This window comes from Ictalurus punctatus, chromosome 10, assembly GCF_001660625.3.
Source record: "Ictalurus punctatus breed USDA103 chromosome 10, Coco_2.0, whole genome shotgun sequence".
Taxonomy (NCBI): Eukaryota; Metazoa; Chordata; class Actinopteri; order Siluriformes; family Ictaluridae; genus Ictalurus; species Ictalurus punctatus.
This window is the reverse complement of record NC_030425.2, coordinates 24,447,951-24,470,994: the sequence shown is the minus strand read 5'-3', so window position 1 is coordinate 24,470,994 and position 23,044 is coordinate 24,447,951. Positions and strand designations below refer to the sequence as shown.

The following is a 23,044-nucleotide window of genomic DNA, read 5'->3' as shown; positions in this document are numbered from 1 at the left end:
AAAACAGAGCATCTTGTCTTCCTTTTAGGGGGCCACATACCAAAGGAGCAAGTTTTAAGAGTTGTGAAGAACACCTACTCATGCTGTGTTGATGGTGATGCATGTGATAGGGAATGCATTCAAAGACTAAAAAAGCTGCTGACAAGATCTGTGAAGACAGGAGACAAGTGTCTTGAGAGAATGATGGAATCTTAACGGCTGTCAGCACGTACACATTAAGTCACTTTGCAAATATTGACACACACACACACACACACACACACACACACACGTGCACACACACACACACTTTGAGCCATAACACTGGAGCTGGAGATATGCATACCTGCAGGGTTTAAGGTAAGGAAACAGGAAGGTACTCAACAGTTCAGTGAACTCAGAAGTTCTACAGTCACTGAGTTTCATGTCACCAAAAGGTGACCAAAAAACACACTGCTTCAATAATCAATGAAAAGCATTTGCTTTATCTCTGTCATGCATTAACTCAAACCTGTTCTACAAGATTCTTGAATAATAAACAGTGTACATCTAAAAGAATAACTAACTTGTGGAACTGAATGCTGATTTTCATTTCTTTAAAATAGGTACGTTTTGAACTAATTATCTCAAAGTGGTGCCACAAAACATGAACCAGTGCTCATAGTGTATGTCTCACACCTCAGACAAACAGAGCCAGCTGTGAGTATTAAAAACCTGATGCTGTGTGTGTAAGTTAGTTACCTACTCGTCTGTGAATGTATGTGATGTTGATTATCTTTCATCTTTTAAAGCAGGAGTGTCAGGCTCCAGTCCTGAAAGCCACAAAACTACATAGTTTTGCATCATACCTCATGTAATTCAACACATCTACTAATTATCAAGAAGTCTATTGACTGAACTTTGTATGTTAGAAGAGGAAAAATACCAAAAAAAAAAAAAAAAAAAAAAGATTCACACACTTCTGCACTAGAGACTCAAAAACTGATTCTTTGAGCTAATTTAAGCGCTCCCCCTGCTGGCCATAATGGATATTTACTATTAAACTATTGAAAAATAGTTTCTCTATCATATGTTTATATGTTTCTGTAGAGCTGTGTTGAGACAATGACCATTGTAAAACGCGCTATACAAATAAAATTGAAATGGAAAGACCAACATATAGTGTAATGGATAGGTGTCTAAAAACCTTTGGCCATATTGTGCAGATTTTTCAGCTATTGCATTACGAAATGGTTTTGATTCATAAGGCATGATTTGATATTTGACAATCCCACTGAATCTGCTATGTATTTCACTCTACTACAACAATTCAATATTTAATGATACTGCACATGCTATGGTACGGTACGATACCGTTCAATTCAGTAGCCTCTGAATTATATGTGACCAACTTTCTTCAGAATCTGCAGTAGGCTTAGCGCTAATTGGAGAATGATGATGACGTAGAGAAGTACTATTTTAAGTATCAGAGTTACGGGCAAATCACCTTGCTATCCTGTTAATTGATTTACACATCAGTTTCAAAATATGAAATATATTTTACACACCAGTTGTCCTTGCTTTTATGATCATAATTAATTATAAATCAAGCAAAACAACTGAAATGAATTGAGGCAATGATTGATTTCAATCTTACCTTTTAAATTGATTCATCATTTTTTAAAAATGGTATGGAACAAAAAGAAGGGAACAGATATAAAAGAATTGAAACGATAAACAAATTGACAATGTATTCACTCATATCTAAATGTTGTAAATGCCCCCACAAGAATATGAATATCAGATACAGTCACTTTATACTATACACAATATTGATCTTTTTATAGCTTTGTATTGCTTTTTTTAAAAAAATTATGTCCATGGAGTATCCATTTTATAGTCAACTGCAGGTTGATTAAAACATTTGATGGCACAACCTTGTGTACATTGCTCTCTTTTATGAGTTTTAACAGGTCTTCGTGGGATATATTTCCTTTACATATACACTACCGGTCAAAAGTTTAGAGACACTCATTCTTTATTTAAATTTTTTTCCTCCACATTTTAGAAAAATAATAAAGTCATCAAAACTCTGGAGTAACACAATTGGAACTATGGGAATTATTATGTTGTGATAAAAAAAAAGTCCAAAGTAAATCAAAATAATTTAATATTTTAGCATCTTCAAAGTAGACCCCCTTTTTGTCTAGAATTTCCAGAAATGTGTTCTTGGTATTTTCTCACCCGATTTCTTGAGGAATTTCCCTGAGATGCTTTTTAAACAGTATTAAAGGAGTTCCCACCGACGCTGGACTCTTATCAGCTGCTTTTCGGAATATTTCACTCCGAGTCGTCCGTTTAAAAAAAGTTTTTTTTTGTAAATAAAATGTCAGTTTTACAATGAAAGAAACGAATACGTCGGCACAGTTATATTTTTGTAAATAAAATGTTAGTTTTCGAATGAAAGAAACGAATACGTCGACACAATTATATTTTAGTCTACAACACTGATTTCAAACATTTAATCATACACCTTCAGATCAAAAGCTTTTTAAGATCATGAGAAACATTTCAGTCAGGTGTCCACAAACTTTTGACTGTAATACTTTTGCAAGAATAAGAACAGAATGTGTCTTGTAATAGTGTTACACTTTAATCTGTGCTTTTGAATTTATTTGTATTTTGATGCAAGGAACCCATGTTCATTTATGTGACGGGGAAAGTTGTATAATGCAGTAGCTTTACATTAGCATCACTACATTTTAAACACAGAATTACTTGTAGTTTATCACCTGTATTGGTGTAATCACATAGTTTGCTCACTGATGCCTGTGGCTACCTTCTGTATTTGTTTTTTTTATATGGAACATGTGTTAATATTACAGGATAGTTTATCATTGATAGCTAGGACACATTTGAATAAACCACACGATATTACAATGTGAGGCATTATATCCTGGATAGGAGGAGCAATGCGAAATTGCAGATATCTGATGCTGTGGTATTTATGTACGCAAATGAATAAGTGGCTTTATAACAGGTAGAAAACAAGCAACAGAAATGAGACATCATCATCCTTCCAGTTAAGCTGGTTAGGTTAAGTAACTTAATTATTTCTATAGAAAGTGAACCTGATTTTCACATATTATATGATATCTGAGATCTAACCTCACCTGACTACAGATTTTGGTAAGTTTGTGCTTTATGAGTTTAATTTATGTGAGTGTGAAGTGTTCATGAACTAAGTGGTATGAGGCTGATTGATTTATTCATGGAGAATGGCAAGAATAAAATTTCATAATAATATGAGACAGGTGAATAATTCTTAGATGTATTGTTCTTCCATCTTATCATATTTACATAGCAATGAATCTGTAATTACACAGATTCATTCATGTATATATATATATATATATATATATATATATATATATATATATATATATATATATATATATATATATATATATATATATATAAATGTAATCTGTATTTATATATTTTTAAACTATTCTTGTTGTTCCATCTTATCATATTTAAACAGCAATGAATCTGTAATTACACAGATTCATATATATATATATATATATATATATATATATATATATATATATATATATATATATATATATATATATATATATATATATATATATATATATATATAATGTAATCTGTATTTATATATTTTTAAACTATTCTTGTTGTTCTTAATAAGCCAGGCCATGATCTTTTAATTCCATTCTTTTAACCCTTGTGCGTCAATTAAATAAAGTTACGCTCGGGTCCATAGAGGATAAAAATGTCCACGTCCAAAAACTGTCATAGAAATATTATATATTAATATTTTTTCCACTTTCACTGACTTCGATTTTTTTTACCAGCATCAGTTCTGATCATAATTACCAAGCATTCATTCATTTTCAGAATTTTAACCCTTTACACGCCGGTTTCTTTTACATAGTGCAAAAATCTTCAAAGCTCGGTGACCTTCTTTGACTCGTATACATGGGGAGAGATTTGCGATTTCCATTACGATATCATTTCTTTCTTTAAAACTGTTCACTCACATAAAATGCCCAGTAAACTCATACAAACCACAACTCTGATATCCATACAAACACACCCACACAGTTATAGCTGCATCATTTATTCAGATGGTCTGCAGTGCTCTATAATACAGCAGAATAATAAAAAAAAGTAATTAAAAGCATGCATTTTCCCCAGAAGCTAAACCTGAGAAAATACTTACACATTGTAGAAGCATTTATAAAAATTCAATGTTTTGAATCCTTCTCAACAATATAAAAGCCTATTAACACAGAATGTATGATTTTATGCTTAAACATCACGGGGATTAAATATTGCAGATTGAATGGGTTTCAATGGGGATGTTTTTGTCCTTAAGGTCCTGAGTGTAACTATTTTGTGTACCTAGTTTAAAATAGATTCATGGAAGCAAATTAAATATTATAATTCCAATACAAATACCCAGCTTTTGCAAAATTGATGCTGTTTGCATTAACACAGACAAAATGATTTAAAAAAAAAAAAAAAAACAGAAAAGTCCATAAGGACTTAACAAGGGTTAATTCATATCTTGTCTTTGCACAATGTTATGTGTATCTCTACTAAAGTAATCCATCTATCAATCTATCTATTACTAACAGAGAGCTGCTGATATGAGTCTCCTCTACTTTATGGTTCTGCTGATCTTTGGCATCATGGCTGATGATGATCAATGTCCTATGACAAGTACAGAACATTTAATCAATTATTTAATTCCATCCTAAATAGAATTTAATAAAGATATAGTGTTTTTCTTACATCAAATTATCAAATGCACAACTAAGACAACTTTTTGCATATTTTCTTTAGTATTATTGCAAATGTTTTATTTTAAGGGTGGAAATGTGTATCACAACAAAACAAACTTTCTTTTTCTTTTTTCCTTTGTTTGCATTCTTTCTTTCTTTCTTTCTTTCTTTCTTTCTTTCTTTCTATACTACAGTGTAACTTTATTTCTTTTGTTTATGCAGCTAATGGGAACTTTCTCTACAACAACGGAGAATTGAACATTACAGAGGACCTTACTTCAGTACTCTGCACCTGGGATGGCATCGGGTGTTATGTAGAGTGCACTTTTTTCAATCTCACCACAAACATAACGGCTGTAATCAACAAAACAAGTGTGGTAGAATACCTCGATGATCAAATTAAAATACTTTCCTTCAAAATAAGTAAGCACCAATTAGAATGTTCCTGAACAAGTTAGCAATTTCTTGGTTTTAATGAAGCAGTTCAATGATTTAATAACCGTTAACAAGGCTCGTTGTTTTCTGTGTTTTTTGTTTGTTTGTTTGTCTTTAGGTGAGCATGACATCACGTGTAATGTCACAAAGTGTCGCTCAAAGGATATAAGTGAATTGATCATTCAGTCATCCAACTCTAACGACTTGAATGATTTAAAAAGACCAACACGAATTAAAAAATTCTGTTCTGAACTGATTGCTTCAGATGGTTACGTTAAAAACGTTTACATCAGGTATAAAAAAAAAACTGAATACACTGCTCAAATCATTTTGTGTCCAGAGATTGAAACTGAAAAATATGTCAATGTCAAAACACAGGGCAGAGAAAATCTACATTGACGCTCTCATCAGCTTAGTGTTTAATGGAACAACCAAAAACTATGACCTAGAGGAATTTAACATGACTGTAGTTCAGATAGATATGATGAACACCACAGATCACGGGCTTGTACAGATCTCTGCTCCAAAGGTAACACTCACCTCATATGTACATCTTAATTAATAACTAAGGAATAAAACATTTAGGAGTGTCTTGTTATAGCAAAATAATTCACTACAGGGTGGTGTGATGCAAGATATTGTTACCACCCTGTTTTATTGTTTTATTTCAAGTAACAGCAATTTGCCAATCATTATCCCATCAGTTTCTAATACGGGAAAGAACATCATGTCATACTTTTTTTTTTTACCTGTTTATAATTACATTTAATGTTGTGTTTGTAGGAATAATAAATTCATCTAATGATTAAAACTACCAAGATAATGAAGACCTTTAATTTCAGAGTGTTTAAGTGAATGGCATCTGATCTGATTAATATCTGCCGTTACTCTCTGATAGGTGCCTGGTGATAATCTGACTTTGGATGTATTCATACCTCCTGAACCTTTTGTGAGTGTCTCGGGGAAGCCGTGCAAAGTTTGTATAGTGACCTATCCCTCTGTTCAACTGTTTATAGTAAGTCTTTCATAAACCTTCATAATCACTTTAAATGACGTGCGTTTCTGTTGGACGTTCGAGTTCATTTGTTTCCCTAAAAATCTAAATCTATATCTCTTTTCTGCACATATTCACAGAATAACTCGTACCCTGTGTTAAAGTCCAAAGTCATTCGAGTTGAAACTGTCGGACAGGAGATGGAGTACTTGTCCAAACGGCTTGTTATCAACTTTACATTAAACAGTCGTGAAATAATACCTGTAAGTGATCGCCTGTATATATGTTTCAGATCGTTGTTTTGGATCAGAACTTTCAAATTTTCTCCTGAGAATGATCACATGATTCACAGATCAAATTGACACACCCCTAGTTTTGAGACTCTTCACGTGTTTCATTTCAAATCTAGCGCATTTCTTATTTTTTACATGTGAAAATAATTTTTTTGATTTTAACACGATTCATTTTTGCGAGATGGGATTTTTACACATGTAGTGCATGTTTTTTTATGTTCACTCCTGATTTTTGCACACGAATCATGTATTTTAATGTGTAAGTCATAATGTTTTATTTTTCACGTGATTGTTTATATATGATTCATTTATTCTTCTAGTAGTGCACATGTTTTATTTTCATGTGATATTTACACATGGTTCATGTGATTTTTTTTTTTTTGTCTTGTTGTTGTTCGTGTGATTTTTACACACGCAGGACATGAGCTTTTATTTGCACATGTGATTGTAACATATAATTAATTTGTTTACATCCTACTCTTTTACATGTAGTGCATGTGTTTTTAGTTACAAATTTGCTTTTACACACAGGTCCTTTATTTTCACGTGTTACTTTTTCCACATGTAGTGCGCATGGTTTCATTTTTCAGACATGATTTTCTCATGATTAAATTGTTGCCACATGTGGTCTTTATTGATCACATGATGGTACATGTGTTTACTTGAATTCATACGAACAACCTCAGGGTCTAACAGGTTGAAATGCTCTTTCACATGAGAAATTCTGAAAGGATTATTTAATCAATTTGTTAATTCTGGCCTTGTGTTTATTCTCACAGGAAAACTATACTCTGTCATGTCAGTTCTACGATGTGGATGCTGTTCCAGGTATGTAGGATTTTTGTCAAGTGCTGCAATGTTTTAGTTTGTTATTGGTGGTGCAATAGTTATGAGAACCAACAGTGATGACAAAATGATCTCTGGATTAAAGTCACAAGAAAAGGTATAAATGGTTACACTGCTTTTAAACTTAATCTTAATTTGTAAGGTTTATACAAAATGAGGTGTGTAAATTGTTGGTAGTGATGGTCAGTTGGTTATGATGAAATAAAGAGTGTTCTATAAGCTTTATAATTTGAATGATATTTGGTAATAAATATGATAATACACCTGCCAAGTTAAAACTAACAAGATTACCTCGTATACTAGGTGAAATACCTTACAGAAAAAAAAATACTGTAAAGGTTTGCACACTATGAGAGAGCTTACTCATGCTGGAGGTTAATGGTAACTCTTAATGATAATAATAATAATAATAATAATAATAATAATAATAATAATAATAATAATAATAATAATGATAATAATAATAATAATAATAATAATAATAATAATATTTTTTTACTTAAAGAAAAATAACTATTAAAAGTTTTATGAATTTTGTAAATAATTTATTCTATTTATTCGAATAAATAAATTAATTAATCAATCAATTATTTAATAATAATTCATTCAAATAAATTTAAGATACTGAAATAAAAATAAGATAAAACTTTAAATACCAAGACAGAAAAAAATGCTTTTTATAAGGGTGTAATCAGCTTTTTTAAAAATTATTTATCAAAACGTACATTTCCAAACTCTTAGCTTCTCTTTGCTACTTTACTTTAGATAGTGAATAACAGTTAGTAGTTGCTAAATACTATGCTTTAAAATGTACGGCTGCTTAATATGACAGGATTTTGGAGCTTTTCCATAGTTAATGTCATATTATCTGAAATTGCTTGGCTTCATATTCAGTCATTTGGACTGAAGCAGAAAATGCAAATGAGAATATATTGCAAAAATGTAGAACGTTATATCTGGTGTGTTCCTCAATCAAGACATAGTGCATTCGTTTTTCTTTCCACATTAACAAGTGAAGTAAAAAGCAATCTGAATTAATAGTACAGGATTGTCAGGGTGACTCACAGCAGCTCGAGAACATCACAGCAACCTGTATGACTCTACTCATATCAGTCTTTTGAAAACTGCCAACAAAAGTGTACAACATTCTTTTTTTTATTGTCTTCTTCTCATGTGTACACATACAGGATCCTACCTGCTTGTGGCTATTAGGTTAAAATTAACCGTAGATTCTTATTCGATCCCAAATAGAGCAAAAGTGGGATGACATGGGGTCTTTCACCAACCTGGAGAACTTTAACAGCAGCAACACTGTAACCTGCTCATACAATCATATGACCCCCTTCGCTGTACTTCTGGTAAGAACTGAATTAGTATCAGAAATCAAGTGTGTAAACTAGTTATACTATAGTTTTGCTAATAAATCTGTATTATCTGACTGCATGTGTGTGTGTGTGTGTGTGTGTGTGTGTGTGTGTGTGTGTGTGTGTGTGTGTTATTAGGTTGACATGAACGTGTTGAAAATTGATCCTCAGCAGTGGAAAATCCTGTCCTATATGAGTTATATAGGTTGTAGTTTTTCATCGTTTTTCTCAATAGTCACCATCTTCCTCTACGTTTTCATGAAGTGGGTATTATAAATGTGATGATATACCAATGATCCATTTTAACTGGCTAAGAGCAAATATTTTTAAATGTATTTTAAATATTCTAGCAGTTTCTATAATCAATTACATTGAAATTGATGCTGTTGATGCTGTTCTGTTTGAAATGGGATATTGGAACTAAGATACTATGGTAGATCAAAAACCCTGATATTGGATTACACAGTTAATGTCAAGAGTGTCACAGAAGGATGAACAGTAGATCTGGACTACCCAGAAGGTGATCAGTCTGAATGGACAAGAGACTCCAAACCATGCTAGGAAAATAAATCAATTCCCCCACATTCCCCTGCATAACAGATCAATCTGTTTTTGCTTTAATTTGTAACCTGTCTGTATATAAAATTCAACAGCATACACAAATACAACCCAAACATATATATGCTCTGTTTTTACAGGAGCCCAAATAGAAGCAATTCCATCCGTATCCATGTGTCTTTGAGTGTAGCCCTGTTCTTCCTCAACACCAGCTTCTTGTTAATCGAATGGGGAGCCACTTGGTCTCAAGACACTGTGTGTGTCATAATAGCGGTGATAATACAGTACAGCCTCCTGTCCTGTTTCTCTTGGATGGCCATTGAAGCCATACACTTGTACTTGCTTCTAATCAAAGTGTTCAACACCTACGTCAAGCACTACATGGTCAAGCTGTCGCTGTTTGGATGGGGTGAGGAATCCATGTGGTCTAACTGCAAAACACAATGTCATATAAGCCCAATAATAATGTCTATTTAATTAAAATTATAATACACTTACACTCAAAGACCACTTTATATGGATTACCTATACACCTGTTCAGTCATGCATTTATCCAGTCAGTGAATCGTGTAGCAGCAGTGCAATGCAGGCTCACTGAATCTGGACAGTAGAAGATTGGAAAAAGACCAAAGACCATTTTTCTAATATTCAGCTGTTTAGTTTCGGCGAGTATGTGCCCATTGTAGCTCAGATTCCTGCTCTTCGATGATTAGAGAGGGATCTGATGTGGTCTTCTGCTTTTGTAGACAATTAACATTAACCAAAGCTCTTGACCTGTATCTGCGTGATTTTATGCACTGCACTGCTGCTACATGATTGACGGATTGAATAATTGCATGAATGTTCAGGTATACAGGTGTTCCTATTAAAGTGATCAGTGAGTGTACAGCACACATGAGTTTCTGGATTTTTTTTTTTTTTTACAGGAATGCCTGCTGTCATTGTTGGAGGAAGTCTGTGTGTGTATGGTAGTAAACCGTTTTATGGCACCACGCAAATACATTTATCTAGCACAAACGAAACAACGCAATTGTAAGTAAACCTTTAAAAAAAAAAAAAAAAAAAAAAAACAGCTTGCAATTTGTAGCATAAAATATTTTAAAAATCTACATGCTGCATTACAATAAACTTATGATAAATGTCTACTTTTGGTGTCTGATCTTCAACATGTACAATTTGTACCACAGCTGCTGGATTACTGACCCTTACCTTTTGTATGGCATGAACATCCCCTACTTTTCCTTAACAATCCTGTTCAACACATCTATTCTGGTGGCAGTGACGAATCAAATCTTTAAGATGCGTTGCTTGAATGTCCAAGGCAGTAAGCTTCTGTCTCGTAAGGACATTTGCACTGTCCTGGGCCTGACTGTCCTGCTGGGAATGACATGGGGTTTGGCTTTATTCACCTCAGGATACACAAACTACCCCATTTTATACCTCTTCTGTATCTGCAACACCCTGCAAGGTACTGATATCTTAAAAAAAAAAAAAAAAAAAAAAAAAAAAAAAAAAAAAAAAGTTTCTAAACATTTTATTGATTTCTATTTCTTATATTAACCATTTCATACATTCATTTGTGAGGGTTTTTTTTTAATGATTTTAAAACAAATGATATATGAATTTTTATTTTATATAAATGTCATGGGGAAAAGGATAAAACATTATAAGTTGAAAAAAAATCAATAATTAAAAAAATCTTCAAATGTCTTTGAAAAAAATTATACCATTCTTGTCTGCAATATTGAATGAAAACAATAAACAATAAACAATAAAATATGGTTGAAGACCAGATTAGAAAATAGAAAGTATTGCAGAAATTTCTATTATAGAAATATTATAATTATTATAGAAAATTTAATTCATGAACAAAATTAAGCAATATTGCTGACATTTTACTTTATTCAGAGTTTGGCCCATTCTTTTAATTATAGGTATTACATTTTTTAAGAAAATTAAGATAGTTTTTAATGAAATTAAGATAGTTTAGACCCATGCTGCACTGAATACAACAAATAGTCTAAAGAGCAACAGAAATCAGGATAAGGTTTTCAGGATAATGAGACTACAGTAATAGTGTGAAACCATTCGGAGGTGATTTTCATCCTATATTTTCCTAATAGAATTTCCTATAAAATGCCTTAAACTGGCTGCCTAAAAATGTAATGTTGATTATATCCTAATTGCATAACATTTGCTAATGCACAACACAAACCAATGTGTATAATTTTGCCATATGATACATATGCATTGAACTGATCATCTAACCCACCAATTTCTGAAAAAGTCTGTTTTCAAAGAATTAGTTTCTCAGTTTGATACTTGTAAGAAAATATCTGCATGTCTTCTCAGTGATAAAACTATCCCCTCTAGACAGCTATGAATTAACACAACCTGAAGTTCTGTGCAAACTGGGATGTTTGTAATCTGCCTGGCAGAAAACAAATTTTTTATGCTTAAACATTAATGCTAGTCATACAAAAAATGTTTTCACTGACCTGACATCAGGATGGTGGCCACTGAAACCGCTGTATGATATTTTTAGGAAAGCACAAAGGGGGAAGTGATTTCAGTGAGGGTGAATAACATTCATTTTTATCTTGTTGATATCCAGGGTTGTTTGTCTTCCTGTGGTTCTATGGGACAATGAAGAAGGACAGGGATTTCAAGACACAAACCTCAACTCTGTCCGAACCAGCTAGTACTAAAGTCAAGACCTATGAAAGCAGCTTTACCCACTGATCAGATATTAAATGTCAGTTACTGGTGATGTGGTTATATATCATATACTGATAGATATCAATACAAGAACTGCAACAAGTTACACAAGTTATTTAAAACCTATTTGATCATATTTCACTTTTTTCCCTTTCCCTTTTTTCATTTTCAGAAGTACAGTCCCCTCTCAAAGTATTGGAACAGCAAGGCCAATTCTATTGTTTTTGCTATACATGGAAGACATTTGGGTTTGAGATCAAAAGATGAATATGAGACGAATTTCAGCTTTCATTTCCTCATATATACATCTAAATGTGTTAAACAACTTAAAACATGGCACCTTTGGTGATGAACACTCAATTTTTAGGTAAGCAAAATTACTGTAACAGTACTGTTAAAGTAAATAACACTTAATATTTGCTTGCATATCCATGTGCTTTATCTTGATCTTGAATTTATTCCCTACTGGTAAGGTAGGATTCTGACTTTTGTGTACTATCTACTTGATTCAGTTGGATCGAGATTCTTGCCACTAAAGTTGTTGTATTGTATAGTATTGTTGATTCTGTAATTTTGATTGGAAATATTTGTGTCTAAACTAATTAGTTCTCTCAGGTGGTTAATCAAGAGTAATTTCAATCTCCCTTAAGGTGTGAATTGTGGGCAGGGCTTACTAAGATTGAAGCTATATCTAATTCAAAATTCAGTGTGCTGTAGCGGTTGGAAGCATAAATTTAGATAAAGTATCAAGTTTAGTAGTGTTTATTTCTTCTTGTTCAGTTAAGTGTTACCAGTTCCCTCTCAGCCCTATCTTCACTAACTTCACTCCTGACTAGACATATGCCTCAAATCTATCTCTGTTGTCACCACTCTCAGACCAGTACTACCAGTAACCTCATCTACCCTTTTCTGCTGTCTCAGTCTCAAACAGCAGTGGTAGGTGGGTTCTGGAATTGCCAGTCTACTTTAAAGAAAGCTAATTTCTTCTCAGTTTTAGCTTCCCATTACTCTCTTGACTTTCTGGCACTAACTGAGACCTGGATATCTCCACAGAACTCCGCTACACCAGCTGCTCTATCCTTTGCTTATGCTTTCTCTCACACTCCATGAGAAACTGGCAGGGTCGTGGTACAGATCTGCTGTTGTAATCGGAGATAGTGCTTCACACCTCTCTCTGTCTCATTTCATCCTTAAAATTCCATGCAGTTACAGTTACCTCCCCGATCAACCTTCTCATCATAGTCATTTACCGCCCTCCTGGTCCCCTAGGACAGTGGTTTTCAAAGTGGGGGCCACAGCCCCTTTGGGGGCTGTCTCTCTACCTCTCACAGAACAACCTCCAAGATCCTAACTAATCTGGCTTCAAAGTGGCACATTCCACAGAGACAGTCCTTTTGGCTGTCACTGAGAAGCTACATGCTGCTAGATCACCCAAACTGTCATCAGTCCTCATCCTTCTCAACCTTTTATCAGCCTTTGACACAGTCAACCACAGGACTCTCTTGTCCACCCTCATGAGTCTCGGAATTCATGGTGCAATATGGCAGTGGTTTGCTTCCTACCTGGAAGGCCACTCATACCAAGTGATCTGGAGGGGATCCACATCTGCTCCCCGCAGACTCTCCACTGGTGTCCCACAAGGCTCAGTACATGGTTCTTTTCTTTTCTCCCTCTTTACTCTATCTCTTGGTAAGGTCATATCCTCACATGGGTTCTCATACCTTTGTTGTATTGGAAGTGCATTATGGGTCATTGTCTTGCTGCATGATGATGTTCCTCCCAATTAGATTGTATGCATTTCTCTGTAAATTGGAAGACAGACTTCTGAATTCATTCTACTGCTATGATCATGAGTTACATCATCAATAAAGATTAGTGAACCCATTCCAGAAGCAGCCATGCAAGCCCAAGTCATAACACTACCATGCTTGACTGATGAGATTGTATGTTTTGGACCATTTTTTTTCTCTCCACATGTTAATCTTAGTTCCACAACTTTTGTGGTTCATCTCTGTAGTTCGTTGTTTATCTGGCTTTCTGATTCTTACTGCTCATGAGTGGCTTCCATACTGTGGTATGGCCTCTATATTTCTGCACTTAAAGTCTTCTTTGAATAGTGGACTGTGATAGCTTCACCCCTGCCCGTGCAGGTTGTTGATATCACTAATTGTTGTCTGGGGGGTTTTCTTCATAGTTCTCACAATTTTTGTCATCAACTGTTCTTCATTTCCTTGGCGGACCAACCATGACTGTTACACCAGTGGCTTCTTTCTTTTTCAGGACATTCCAAATTATTGCATTGGCTATGCCCAATGCTTGTGCAATTGCTCTGATAGATTTCTCTCTTTTCTAGGCTTCAAAATGGCTTGCTTTTCTCACATAGACAGCTCTCTGGTCTTCATGTTGGTTTATCCTTTTTAACAACAAATGCAGTCTTCACAGGCGAAACCCTGGGCTCAAACCAAGAGTAGACAGGCAGAGCTATTAATTCTTTAAAAAATCAATTTAATAGGGCACACCTGGGCAGCTAGAAACATCTATCGGTCCAATATATGTTCCAATATTTTTGATCACTTTAAAAAATGTGTGGGTTCAAACAAAATATGCTATGTTCAGAGTTGTTTAACACATCCAAATGTAACTATGAGGAAAGCTGAAATTCTGATCTATTGTCTCATATTCATCTTTTGATCTCAACCCCAAATGTCTTCAAAGTATAGAATTGGCCTTGCTGTTCCAATTATTTTGGAGGGGACTGTAAATAATGCACATTTGGTTTGGAGGACATATAGTATGTAAAATGATCCAATATTTTTTAAACTGAGTACTTATTAATTCTTCATCACTTCTACTTTTGAGCAGACTGATCTGATCTGATATTTTTGGTTTACATATAAAGTACCCTTATCCTTAAACTAGCAGAAAATGTTTTGTTGTGTATGTGATCACACTGTATATTCATTTTTATATGATTATACAGCTCTCTTATACTGTGTTAAAGTGATTCTCTGATACAGTATTATAGTGATTCAAACCCTGATTCTTTGAGTTAATGTTCTTTGAGCACCCCCTGCTGGCCATACTGGACATTAACTTCACTTAGGGATGTGAATATGAATTTAATTATTTCATAAACATAAAGTTAATCAGTCCACTATAAACTATAGTCTAAATACAATTTTTAATTGGAAAAATAAAAGAAAACAGAAAAAACAATCAGAATTTCCACTTTATTTTGAATATGGTATGATGTGAGTATTTGTATTTGTTCATATATATTTTTTGCCATAAACATTGTAATCAAGTATTCATTTGTGTTGGTGTTAGACACATGATTAGGGGGGTGGTTTGTCCCAGAAAACCTCATTCCAAATTTCATCGTACAATTATACAGTAGAAATATATTCATTGGAAATATATTTACTGAAAAAAATGTTGACACGTCCAATACGTATTTCCCCCCTGTAATATTGTATTAATGCATTTAATAATAATTTTAATATTCGGGGGGGGGGGGGAGGGGGGGTAATATAACAATTTCAAATTGTTATATGTTCCTCAAGAATCAAATTGAAATACGTATGAGTTTCCCCCAAAACGCACTCAACGGAAATCTGAACAGAATGAAATGAAGATAAGAATGAAACAAAATGGAAAAACCAGAGCCGTGGCTCCTGAGTGGTGCAACAGAAACATTTTTGCCCTATTATCAGGAGATCATAAGTTTGAATCCCAGCGATGCCAAAGCCATCTGTGGCTGGGAGCCAAGGGAGCAAAACTAGCCACACTCTCTAGGTGGGAGGGATGGGATACTCTCTCTCAATCACAGAGACACTAGCCAATCATGGGTGTCTGTGGGTTCATGAATGCAGAGGTGGGCAGATTGCGCTTTCCTCTGAGTGTTAAGCTGCCCTGTGATGGAGCAGTTAAAAAATATGCCATTGGGTGGCTTCATGTCTCTGGAAGAAAGCACATGTTAGCCTTCAGCCTCCCCAGTTGGAAGCTGTCATGTGATGGCGAGAGATTTCTAACTGATCCATGCAAATTAACCGTATTAATAGGAATGTAGACCGGAGTTGATGTGCAGGTGTGTGGTTCTGATGAAGGCTACATAGATATTTGTCATCATTGTGGCCATTTCTTCCTTATTAACCTGTGTATAGGTTTGGTCCTGCTTGGCTGACTGAAGGATGACAATGTTGGTGATCTTCTGTGCAATGTTTATTCTCCCATCATCAGCTGCAAGAGTGAACGTGGGATAAGGATGATGGGGGTTTAGGCAGTTAAGAGAAGGTGGAGAACAATATGTGTGGGTTTGCGATGTTGAAGGCATGTTGAACACTCAAGGGAGCAGCTGTATTTATTTTTGTATCTATTTATTTTTGTGTTTATACCTCAGGTTTCTACACGAAATGGTATGATTGTTAAGGCAACGATTTCTTTGGTGACACCACTGAATCTGCTACGATACGATACTATTCAGTTTAGTCGCCTCTGAATGATATGTGATCAGCTTTGTTCACAATCTGGAGCAGGCCTGATCTACATCCTAAATAATGATTAGAGAATAATGAATGAACAATGACGTAGAGAAGAACTAATTTAAGTATCAGCGTAATGGGCAAATGCTCTTGCGAGCATATTAAATTATTTACACATCAGTATAAATATGAATTATACTTTACACACCAGTTGTCTGAACTTTTTTGATAATCAATTTATAATCAATTATAATTGATAATCACTTTATGATATGTTGCCTCAATTCATTTCAATCATTGTCTCATCATTTCATCGTTTTAAAAAAATGGTATGGATCAAAAAAAGAAGTGAACAGAATGAACAGGATGAACAACCTTAAGATATATTTATTCATGTATCTAAATGCTGTAACTGTCCCCACCAGAATACAAATATCTGACCGATTTATACTATATACTATACACAATATAATAATTACCTTACTGTATCATTCATAACTTCTTATGTCCATGGATTATACACTCAGTGGTAACTTTATTCCACACAATCTACTTCACAACCAACTGCATGCTGATTCACACCTTTTCAGCACAAATATGTATGTCATTTCAGCATTTATTACACTCTTCTTATTTTTTAAATGAGTTTTAATACAAGGACAGGACTTGCTGGATATATTTCATTTACATGAATACATTGTAACACCTGTACATACTGTTAAAAAGAACAGGTTGGGTCTTGTTATAGTTTTACACCTAAATCGCTGCTTTGAATTTTGTAAGTATGTACGAAGAAATGATAGGACAACCCTATGTTAATTCATACAACATGGAAAGTTTTACAATGCAGTATACTTCAATTAGTACTAATACATTGTAAACACATAAAATTACTTATTATTTATGGTCGAGGACCCATCAAATAGTTCCATAATTGGCAAATGCAACTACTTTCTGTACTTGTTTCTAAAAAAAAAAATTATTATTATTATTGTAATACTACAGAACAGTATCATTGACAGAAAGCCAAGACACATTTGAATAAACCACACAGTATTATAAAATGAGGCATTGTATCCCAGATGTTTGGAGCAACGCACATATCCGTATCTGATGTGCTGGTATTTGTGTATGCAAATGAATAAGAGGTAAACATGCATTAACAGGTAGGAAACATGCAATAGATAGGAGACATCACCATCTATCCAGCTGAGCTGTTTGGTTTTGGACAAGATTTAGGTAAGTTTACAATTTATAACTTTGATTTGTATGAGCCTGAGGTGTTTATTTTTTATAATAATATGAGACATGAATAATTCTTCAGATAGATAGTTCTTCCATTTTATCAGTGTCCACAGAAACAGGGATGAATTTGTAAAATTCATAAAATTTCACTTGTATTTTGTAATTATTGTAATTAATGTATTTATTTAATTCTTAAAGTATTTGTTCTGTTTTTTGGTGGGGTTTTTTCTCCAAAATTTGTCTTAAGTCGAGCCAGTGCAATTTAATGTCTTTGTATACTATTATGTGTTATCTCTACTAAAGATATCCATCTATCAATCTGTCTAATCATAGCAGAGAGCTGCTGATATGAAGCTCCTCTACTTTATGGTTCTGCTGAACTTTGGAGCCATTCCTGATGATGGCTCTAATATATCAAGAGAACAGGGTACAATTACAATTTTAATTTCATCCTAAATAGACTTTAATAAAGATGTGGCATTTCTTACATCAAATCATCAAATGCACAGCTACGATAACTAAGATAATAATGACAATAAAGTAAATCTATCAATAATGTATCTATCTCTATCTATAAACTGGTACAAGGTCAAAACAATACTTTTTTGACAATTCTATATTATTATATATTTTTGAAACAATGCTAAATTACTTGATAACTGTTAATAAGGTTCATTATATTTGTCTTTTTCTTTATCTTTAGCTGAGCGAAAGCCCACATGTAATGTCACAAAGTGTGTACGGGATGAAATATTTACATCATCCAACTCTAATGTCTTGGAAATAAAACATATGTGTACTGAATTGCTTGCCTCAAATAATACTGATACAAATATATACAACAGGTAAGCAAACAGTAAAATTGAAATACATTCTCATACAAATGTGTGTCCATAAATTTGGACTAAAAGATATGTCAATGTCTGTGCAACACAGGGCAGAGAGAATGTATATGGATTCCATCAGCTTACCATTTGATGGGGAAACCAAAACCTATGCCCTAGAAGACTTTAACATTCAGATCTCTGCTCGAAAGGTAACACTCAGCTATTGCTGATTTTAAACTAAATGAGGGATAAAACACAATGGAGTGTGCTGTTAGAGGAAAATAAGAGATTACCACCAGGTTTATTTTAATAGCAGCATATGTTTATAACAGCACACAACAAAGTCTTTTATATTAAAGTCTTTTATTTCTCTTATACAGTACAACAGCAATTCGCCAACAACTGGAAATGTGCAATACTATTTATTCATTTATACTTACATTTAGTGTTGTGGAATGTCCAAGAAAACTATACATAACTTACATTATAGCAGCTATAAAGTGTGAGGAACGGAGGAGGGCAGAAAGCCTGCAACACCACAGGGTGGGCAGCCGATGTAGGCACTTTAGGAATATAATCCGGCCTAGGATACAGGAAGGCCTTGGCTAATCCAGGGGCAAAGTCAAGGCAGGAAGGGGCAACAGAGAGAGCTTGTAGATCTCCCACTCGCTTGAGAGATGTCAGGGCCAGTAGAAGAGCTACCTTTAGAGTCAGAAGCTTCTCAGAGGCTGACTCTAAGGCCTCAATGGCACCCCTGACAGACCTTCCAAGACCACAGAAAGGTCCCAGGAAGGTATGCGCGGCCTGCAGATGGGCCTCAGCCATCTGACACCACGCATGAACCTAGAGGATGTTGCCCCACAGAGGCTCCATCAACAGGGGCGTGGCCGGCCGAAACGGCAGCCACATAAACCCTGATTGTAGAAAGAGCCAACCCTGCTGAGAAACGTTCCTGTAAGAACTCCAGGACTGTAGCTATTGCGCAGTTCACTGGGTCTAGCTGACATTCCTCACACCACAAGACAAAAAGCCGCCACTTGAGCACATACAATTTCCTTGTGGATGGAGCTCTAGCGTTTAACATGGTCTCTACAACCTCAGTTGTGAGACCAGAATCTATGAGCTGGTGCCCCTCAGGAGCCAGACCCACAGTTTCCATAGTTCTGGCCGAGGGTGATAAATCAGCCCTCCAGCTTGAGACAGTAGATCCCTGCGGATGGGAATCTCCCAAGGAGTGCCGTCAAGCAGGGAAATTATCTCCGAGAACCATATTTGAGCTGGCCAATAAGGTGCTACTAGCAGCAGACGTAGACGGTCATGGCGAACTCTCACTAGAACTTGTGGGAGCAGAGCAATCGGGGAAAAGCATATAGACGTGACCTCGGCCACGTGTGCACCATGGCGTCCAGCCCCAATGATGCTGGAGGATTGAGGGCGAACCAAAGCGGGCAGTGTGTTGTCTCCTCGGAGGCGAACACATCCACTTCTGTTTGTCCGAACCGCCGCCATATGGACTCCACCACTTGTGGATGGAGCCTCCAACCCCCGGGCCTCAGACCCTGCCTTGACAGGATGTCTGCCCCTACATTCCGGCTGCCCAGAATGCACATTGCACTCACTGACAAGAACTTTCCCCCTGCCCAGAGAAGGATTAATTGTGCCTGCCTGAACAGGGGGAGTGAACGTAACCCTCCCTGGTGGTTGATATATGAGACCACCGCTGTGTTGTCCGACACAACTAGCACATGGTGACCTCTCAACTGAGGAAGAAATAATGTCAGTGCTAGGAATACGGCCCGCATCTCTAGGCGATTTATATGCCACTCCAGATGAGGGCCACTCCAAAGACCGTGAGCTGGGCAGCCATATAACCCGTGAGGGACGCGTCTGTCATTACCGTCTTGTGGTAAGGAGACGCCCCTAGAGTGTGACCCGAGGCTTGAAACTGTGGGCACCTCCAAATACTCAGAGCACGTAGGCATCGTCGCGTGACACTGATTACTCTCAGAGGTTTCATCCTCGGATGAAACCCCCGACTTTTCAGCCACCACTGAAACGGTCTCGTGTAATAGGCCCAACGGTATGACGTTGGCTGCTGCTGCCATAAGGCCCAACGGTCTCTCATAGAGACTGGAGGGGATGCCCGGACCTAGCTTTATCTTGCTCAAAATTGATAGGATCGATTCTACACGTGTTGGGGATAGAAATGCCCTCAACGTAGTAGAATCCCATATAACACCTAGAAAAGTTGTCCTCTGCACTGGAGAAAGCATATTTTCTTGAGGTTCAACCTGAGCCCCAAGCTCCTCATGTGGGCGAGAACAACATCTCGATGTTGAACCGCCTGTTCCCTGGATCGTGCTAGAATTAACCAGTCGTCCAGGTAGTTCAGTACACGGATGCCCTGGAGTCGCAAGGGAGCCAGAGCAGCATCCATGCACTTTGTGAAGGTGCGAGGGGATAAAGCTAGCACTAAGGGAAGAACCCGAAATTGGTACGTGTTGTCTCCAAACGCAAATCTGAGGAACTTCCTGTGACTGGATGATATTCCTATGTGGAAATATGCATCTTTTAGATCTATCGTCACAAACCAGTCCTCGGACTGAATCTGTGGCACGATAAGTTTGAGCATCAGCATCTTGAACCTGTATGTCCGAAGAGTACGGTTCCGATGACGCAGATCTAAAATTGGCCACATACTCCCATCTTTTTTGTGGACCAGGAAATAATGGCTGTAAAACCCTCCCTCCCTTAGGGAATGGTGTACAAGTTCTATGGCCCCTTTGTCCAAAAGGGAACTTACTTCCTGCGCTAACATTGGGCTCTGCTCTGTGCTGACAACTGTGGTGAGCACACCTCTGAACCGAGGGGGGTCGAGCTCTGAACTGGACCCGGTAACCATTTTCTATGGTAGATAGAACTCATGGAGACACATTTGGCAGTAGTTTCCACGCTGCCAAATGGTCTTTCAGTGATGTTAGCTTTTCCACATTTCGTTGGAGGGAAAGCATCAGATTTCCGTCTCCCTGTGACAGCTTGCTGACCAGAGAAGGCTGAAAACGTGGAATGGCCCTGGCCAGGGCAGGCCCTACAGTAGCACTGGGGGCTAACTGCCCTGACAACCTCATGTCCCCTGATACGTCCCTCTGTGGCCCATCAGGACCGTTCCTTCCTAGCCTGCTTTGCTTTTATGGACATTCTTAGATCAGGCCTCTTAGCAGGCTGTGGCTGTGGCTGCCCGGTCCCCCTGGATTTCTGCGCCTCCCTCACACTAGCGCTGGCCCGGGCTCCAATCATGGAGGCCTGGGCGAACTCAACACGACGGAGAAGGAACTGGCTGAATGCCACTGTTTGCTGTTTTGCCTCGCGAAACCTGTCGGTGATGGCATTAACTTGACATTAACAGGCCGGAAGGTTTAACAGGGGAGTTAATAAATCTGTGGCACGGCGCAGCTCTGCCACTGCCTCGGGCCCAATTTCCTCCCCAATATCGAGCTCCTCAGCAGGTCTGCTTGGTAGGCCTGCAACACTGCCATTGTATGCAGTGACCCACAAGCAAGACCCGCTGCTGCATAGGCCTTACCCACCGATGCCGAGGTGGCCTTACATGGCTTAGAAGGTAAAGTTAGCCTCCCTAAATTACCTGCGATTGATAGAGAGAGGTGGCTCGCAAGCGCCTCCTCCACGTTTGGCATTGCTACATAGCCGTGCTGCTCACTCGCCATGACGGCTGAGCAATCAGACGTCGCGGGGTTATAAACACGGCTAGTGTATGGTGTTCTCCAGAAGCGTGATATCTCCTCATGCACTTCCGGAAAAAAGGGGAGTTTTCTGCAGTGTGAGGGAGATTTATATTTATTTTCACTGGAGAGGAAGTGCTCATCCAGCCTGCTACGAGCCACTTCCTCTTCCTCGGGCCAGCCTATATTCAACTTTTCAACTGCCCTAGTGATCACATCAAACAGATCTTTATATGCTTGAGAGCTGCTGTCGGTTTTTGGTGCAGTGGCACCCTCTACCGACTCCTCGTAGTCAGCGAGGTTGTTTTGGCTTTCCATAGGGGAAGGAGGAGTCGCGACGCGAGCTCTAAAGTCAGGCGGAGAGCCGAACCTGGAAGTCAGAGCAAGAGACAGAGCAGCGCTCGTCTCCGGCTCCTCTTCCAAATCCATACAAGAACCCCATGACCTTAGCCGGCTGGCTGCCTCGGCAGCGGCCAGCCCAGATCTGCGAGGCTCTGAAACCCAACTCCCTTCAGACGAGAAGAGAGCGAGCCGAGAGCGAAGCTGCCTAATCGTGAAATGTTCACAATGCTGACAGTCAGACCCCTTGAGGGCTGCTGTCGCAAGCTCTATGCCCAAACATTTCACACAGAAAGCGTGTCCGTCTCCTCCCGTGATGAAACGGGAGCAAGGCGTAACACACTTTCTGAAATCTTTCTCGCTCATTATTTCCCTCTCTTTTCTTTTTATTTTTTCTAAAAAAGGGATAGAAAAGTTTAGAGATTTTGA

At 37.0% G+C, this 23,044-nt stretch overlaps 2 protein-coding genes across 4 annotated transcripts in view; both read left to right on the top strand.

Annotated features, from left to right (window-relative positions):
• The first annotated feature begins 2,917 nt into the window (after positions 1–2,917).
• On the top strand, positions 2,918–15,199 carry LOC108271070 (adhesion G-protein coupled receptor G5). Of its 2 annotated transcripts, XM_017478308.3 has the most exons (15): positions 2,918–3,147; positions 4,629–4,713; positions 4,998–5,198; positions 5,329–5,503; positions 5,589–5,739; positions 6,109–6,225; positions 6,345–6,467; positions 7,277–7,325; positions 8,595–8,701; positions 8,846–8,970; positions 9,406–9,674; positions 10,192–10,297; positions 10,453–10,733; positions 11,880–12,020; positions 12,156–15,199. In XM_017478308.3, exons 2-14 carry the CDS (start codon positions 4,641–4,643, stop codon positions 12,005–12,007), a joined length of 1,905 nt encoding a protein of 634 aa, XP_017333797.1. In that variant the 5' UTR covers positions 2,918–3,147; positions 4,629–4,640; the 3' UTR covers positions 12,008–12,020; positions 12,156–15,199. The 2 variants fall into 2 exon arrangements, with proteins under 2 accessions (XP_017333797.1, XP_017333796.1); XM_017478307.3 differs by having other exon boundaries at positions 11,880–15,199.
• Positions 15,200–15,511: 312 nt separating this feature from the next.
• LOC108271069 (uncharacterized) overlaps positions 15,512–23,044 on the top strand; it is a 31,467-nt gene continuing 23,934 nt past the window's right edge. For both annotated transcript variants that reach the window (XM_053683129.1, XM_053683128.1), the window contains exons 1-4: positions 15,512–17,703; positions 18,043–18,136; positions 18,413–18,554; positions 18,646–18,745. In XM_053683129.1, the coding sequence (XP_053539104.1) occupies positions 18,058–18,136; positions 18,413–18,554; positions 18,646–18,745 (321 nt within the window). In that variant the 5' untranslated portion in view covers positions 15,512–17,703; positions 18,043–18,057. The remainder of the gene's footprint in view (positions 17,704–18,042; positions 18,137–18,412; positions 18,555–18,645; positions 18,746–23,044) is intronic.

Bases quoted from the DNA above. Each gene is read 5' to 3' on its own strand.
- LOC108271070 (XM_017478308.3), top strand. From the start codon at position 4,641: ATGAGTCTCCTCTACTTTATGGTTCTGCTGATCTTTGGCATCATGGCT. The intron at 6,226-6,344 runs GTAAGTCTTTCA...ACATATTCACAG, and splicing joins CCTCTGTTCAACTGTTTATA to AATAACTCGTACCCTGTGTT. The intron at 9,675-10,191 runs GTGAGGAATCCA...TTTTTTTTACAG, and splicing joins GCTGTCGCTGTTTGGATGGG to GAATGCCTGCTGTCATTGTT.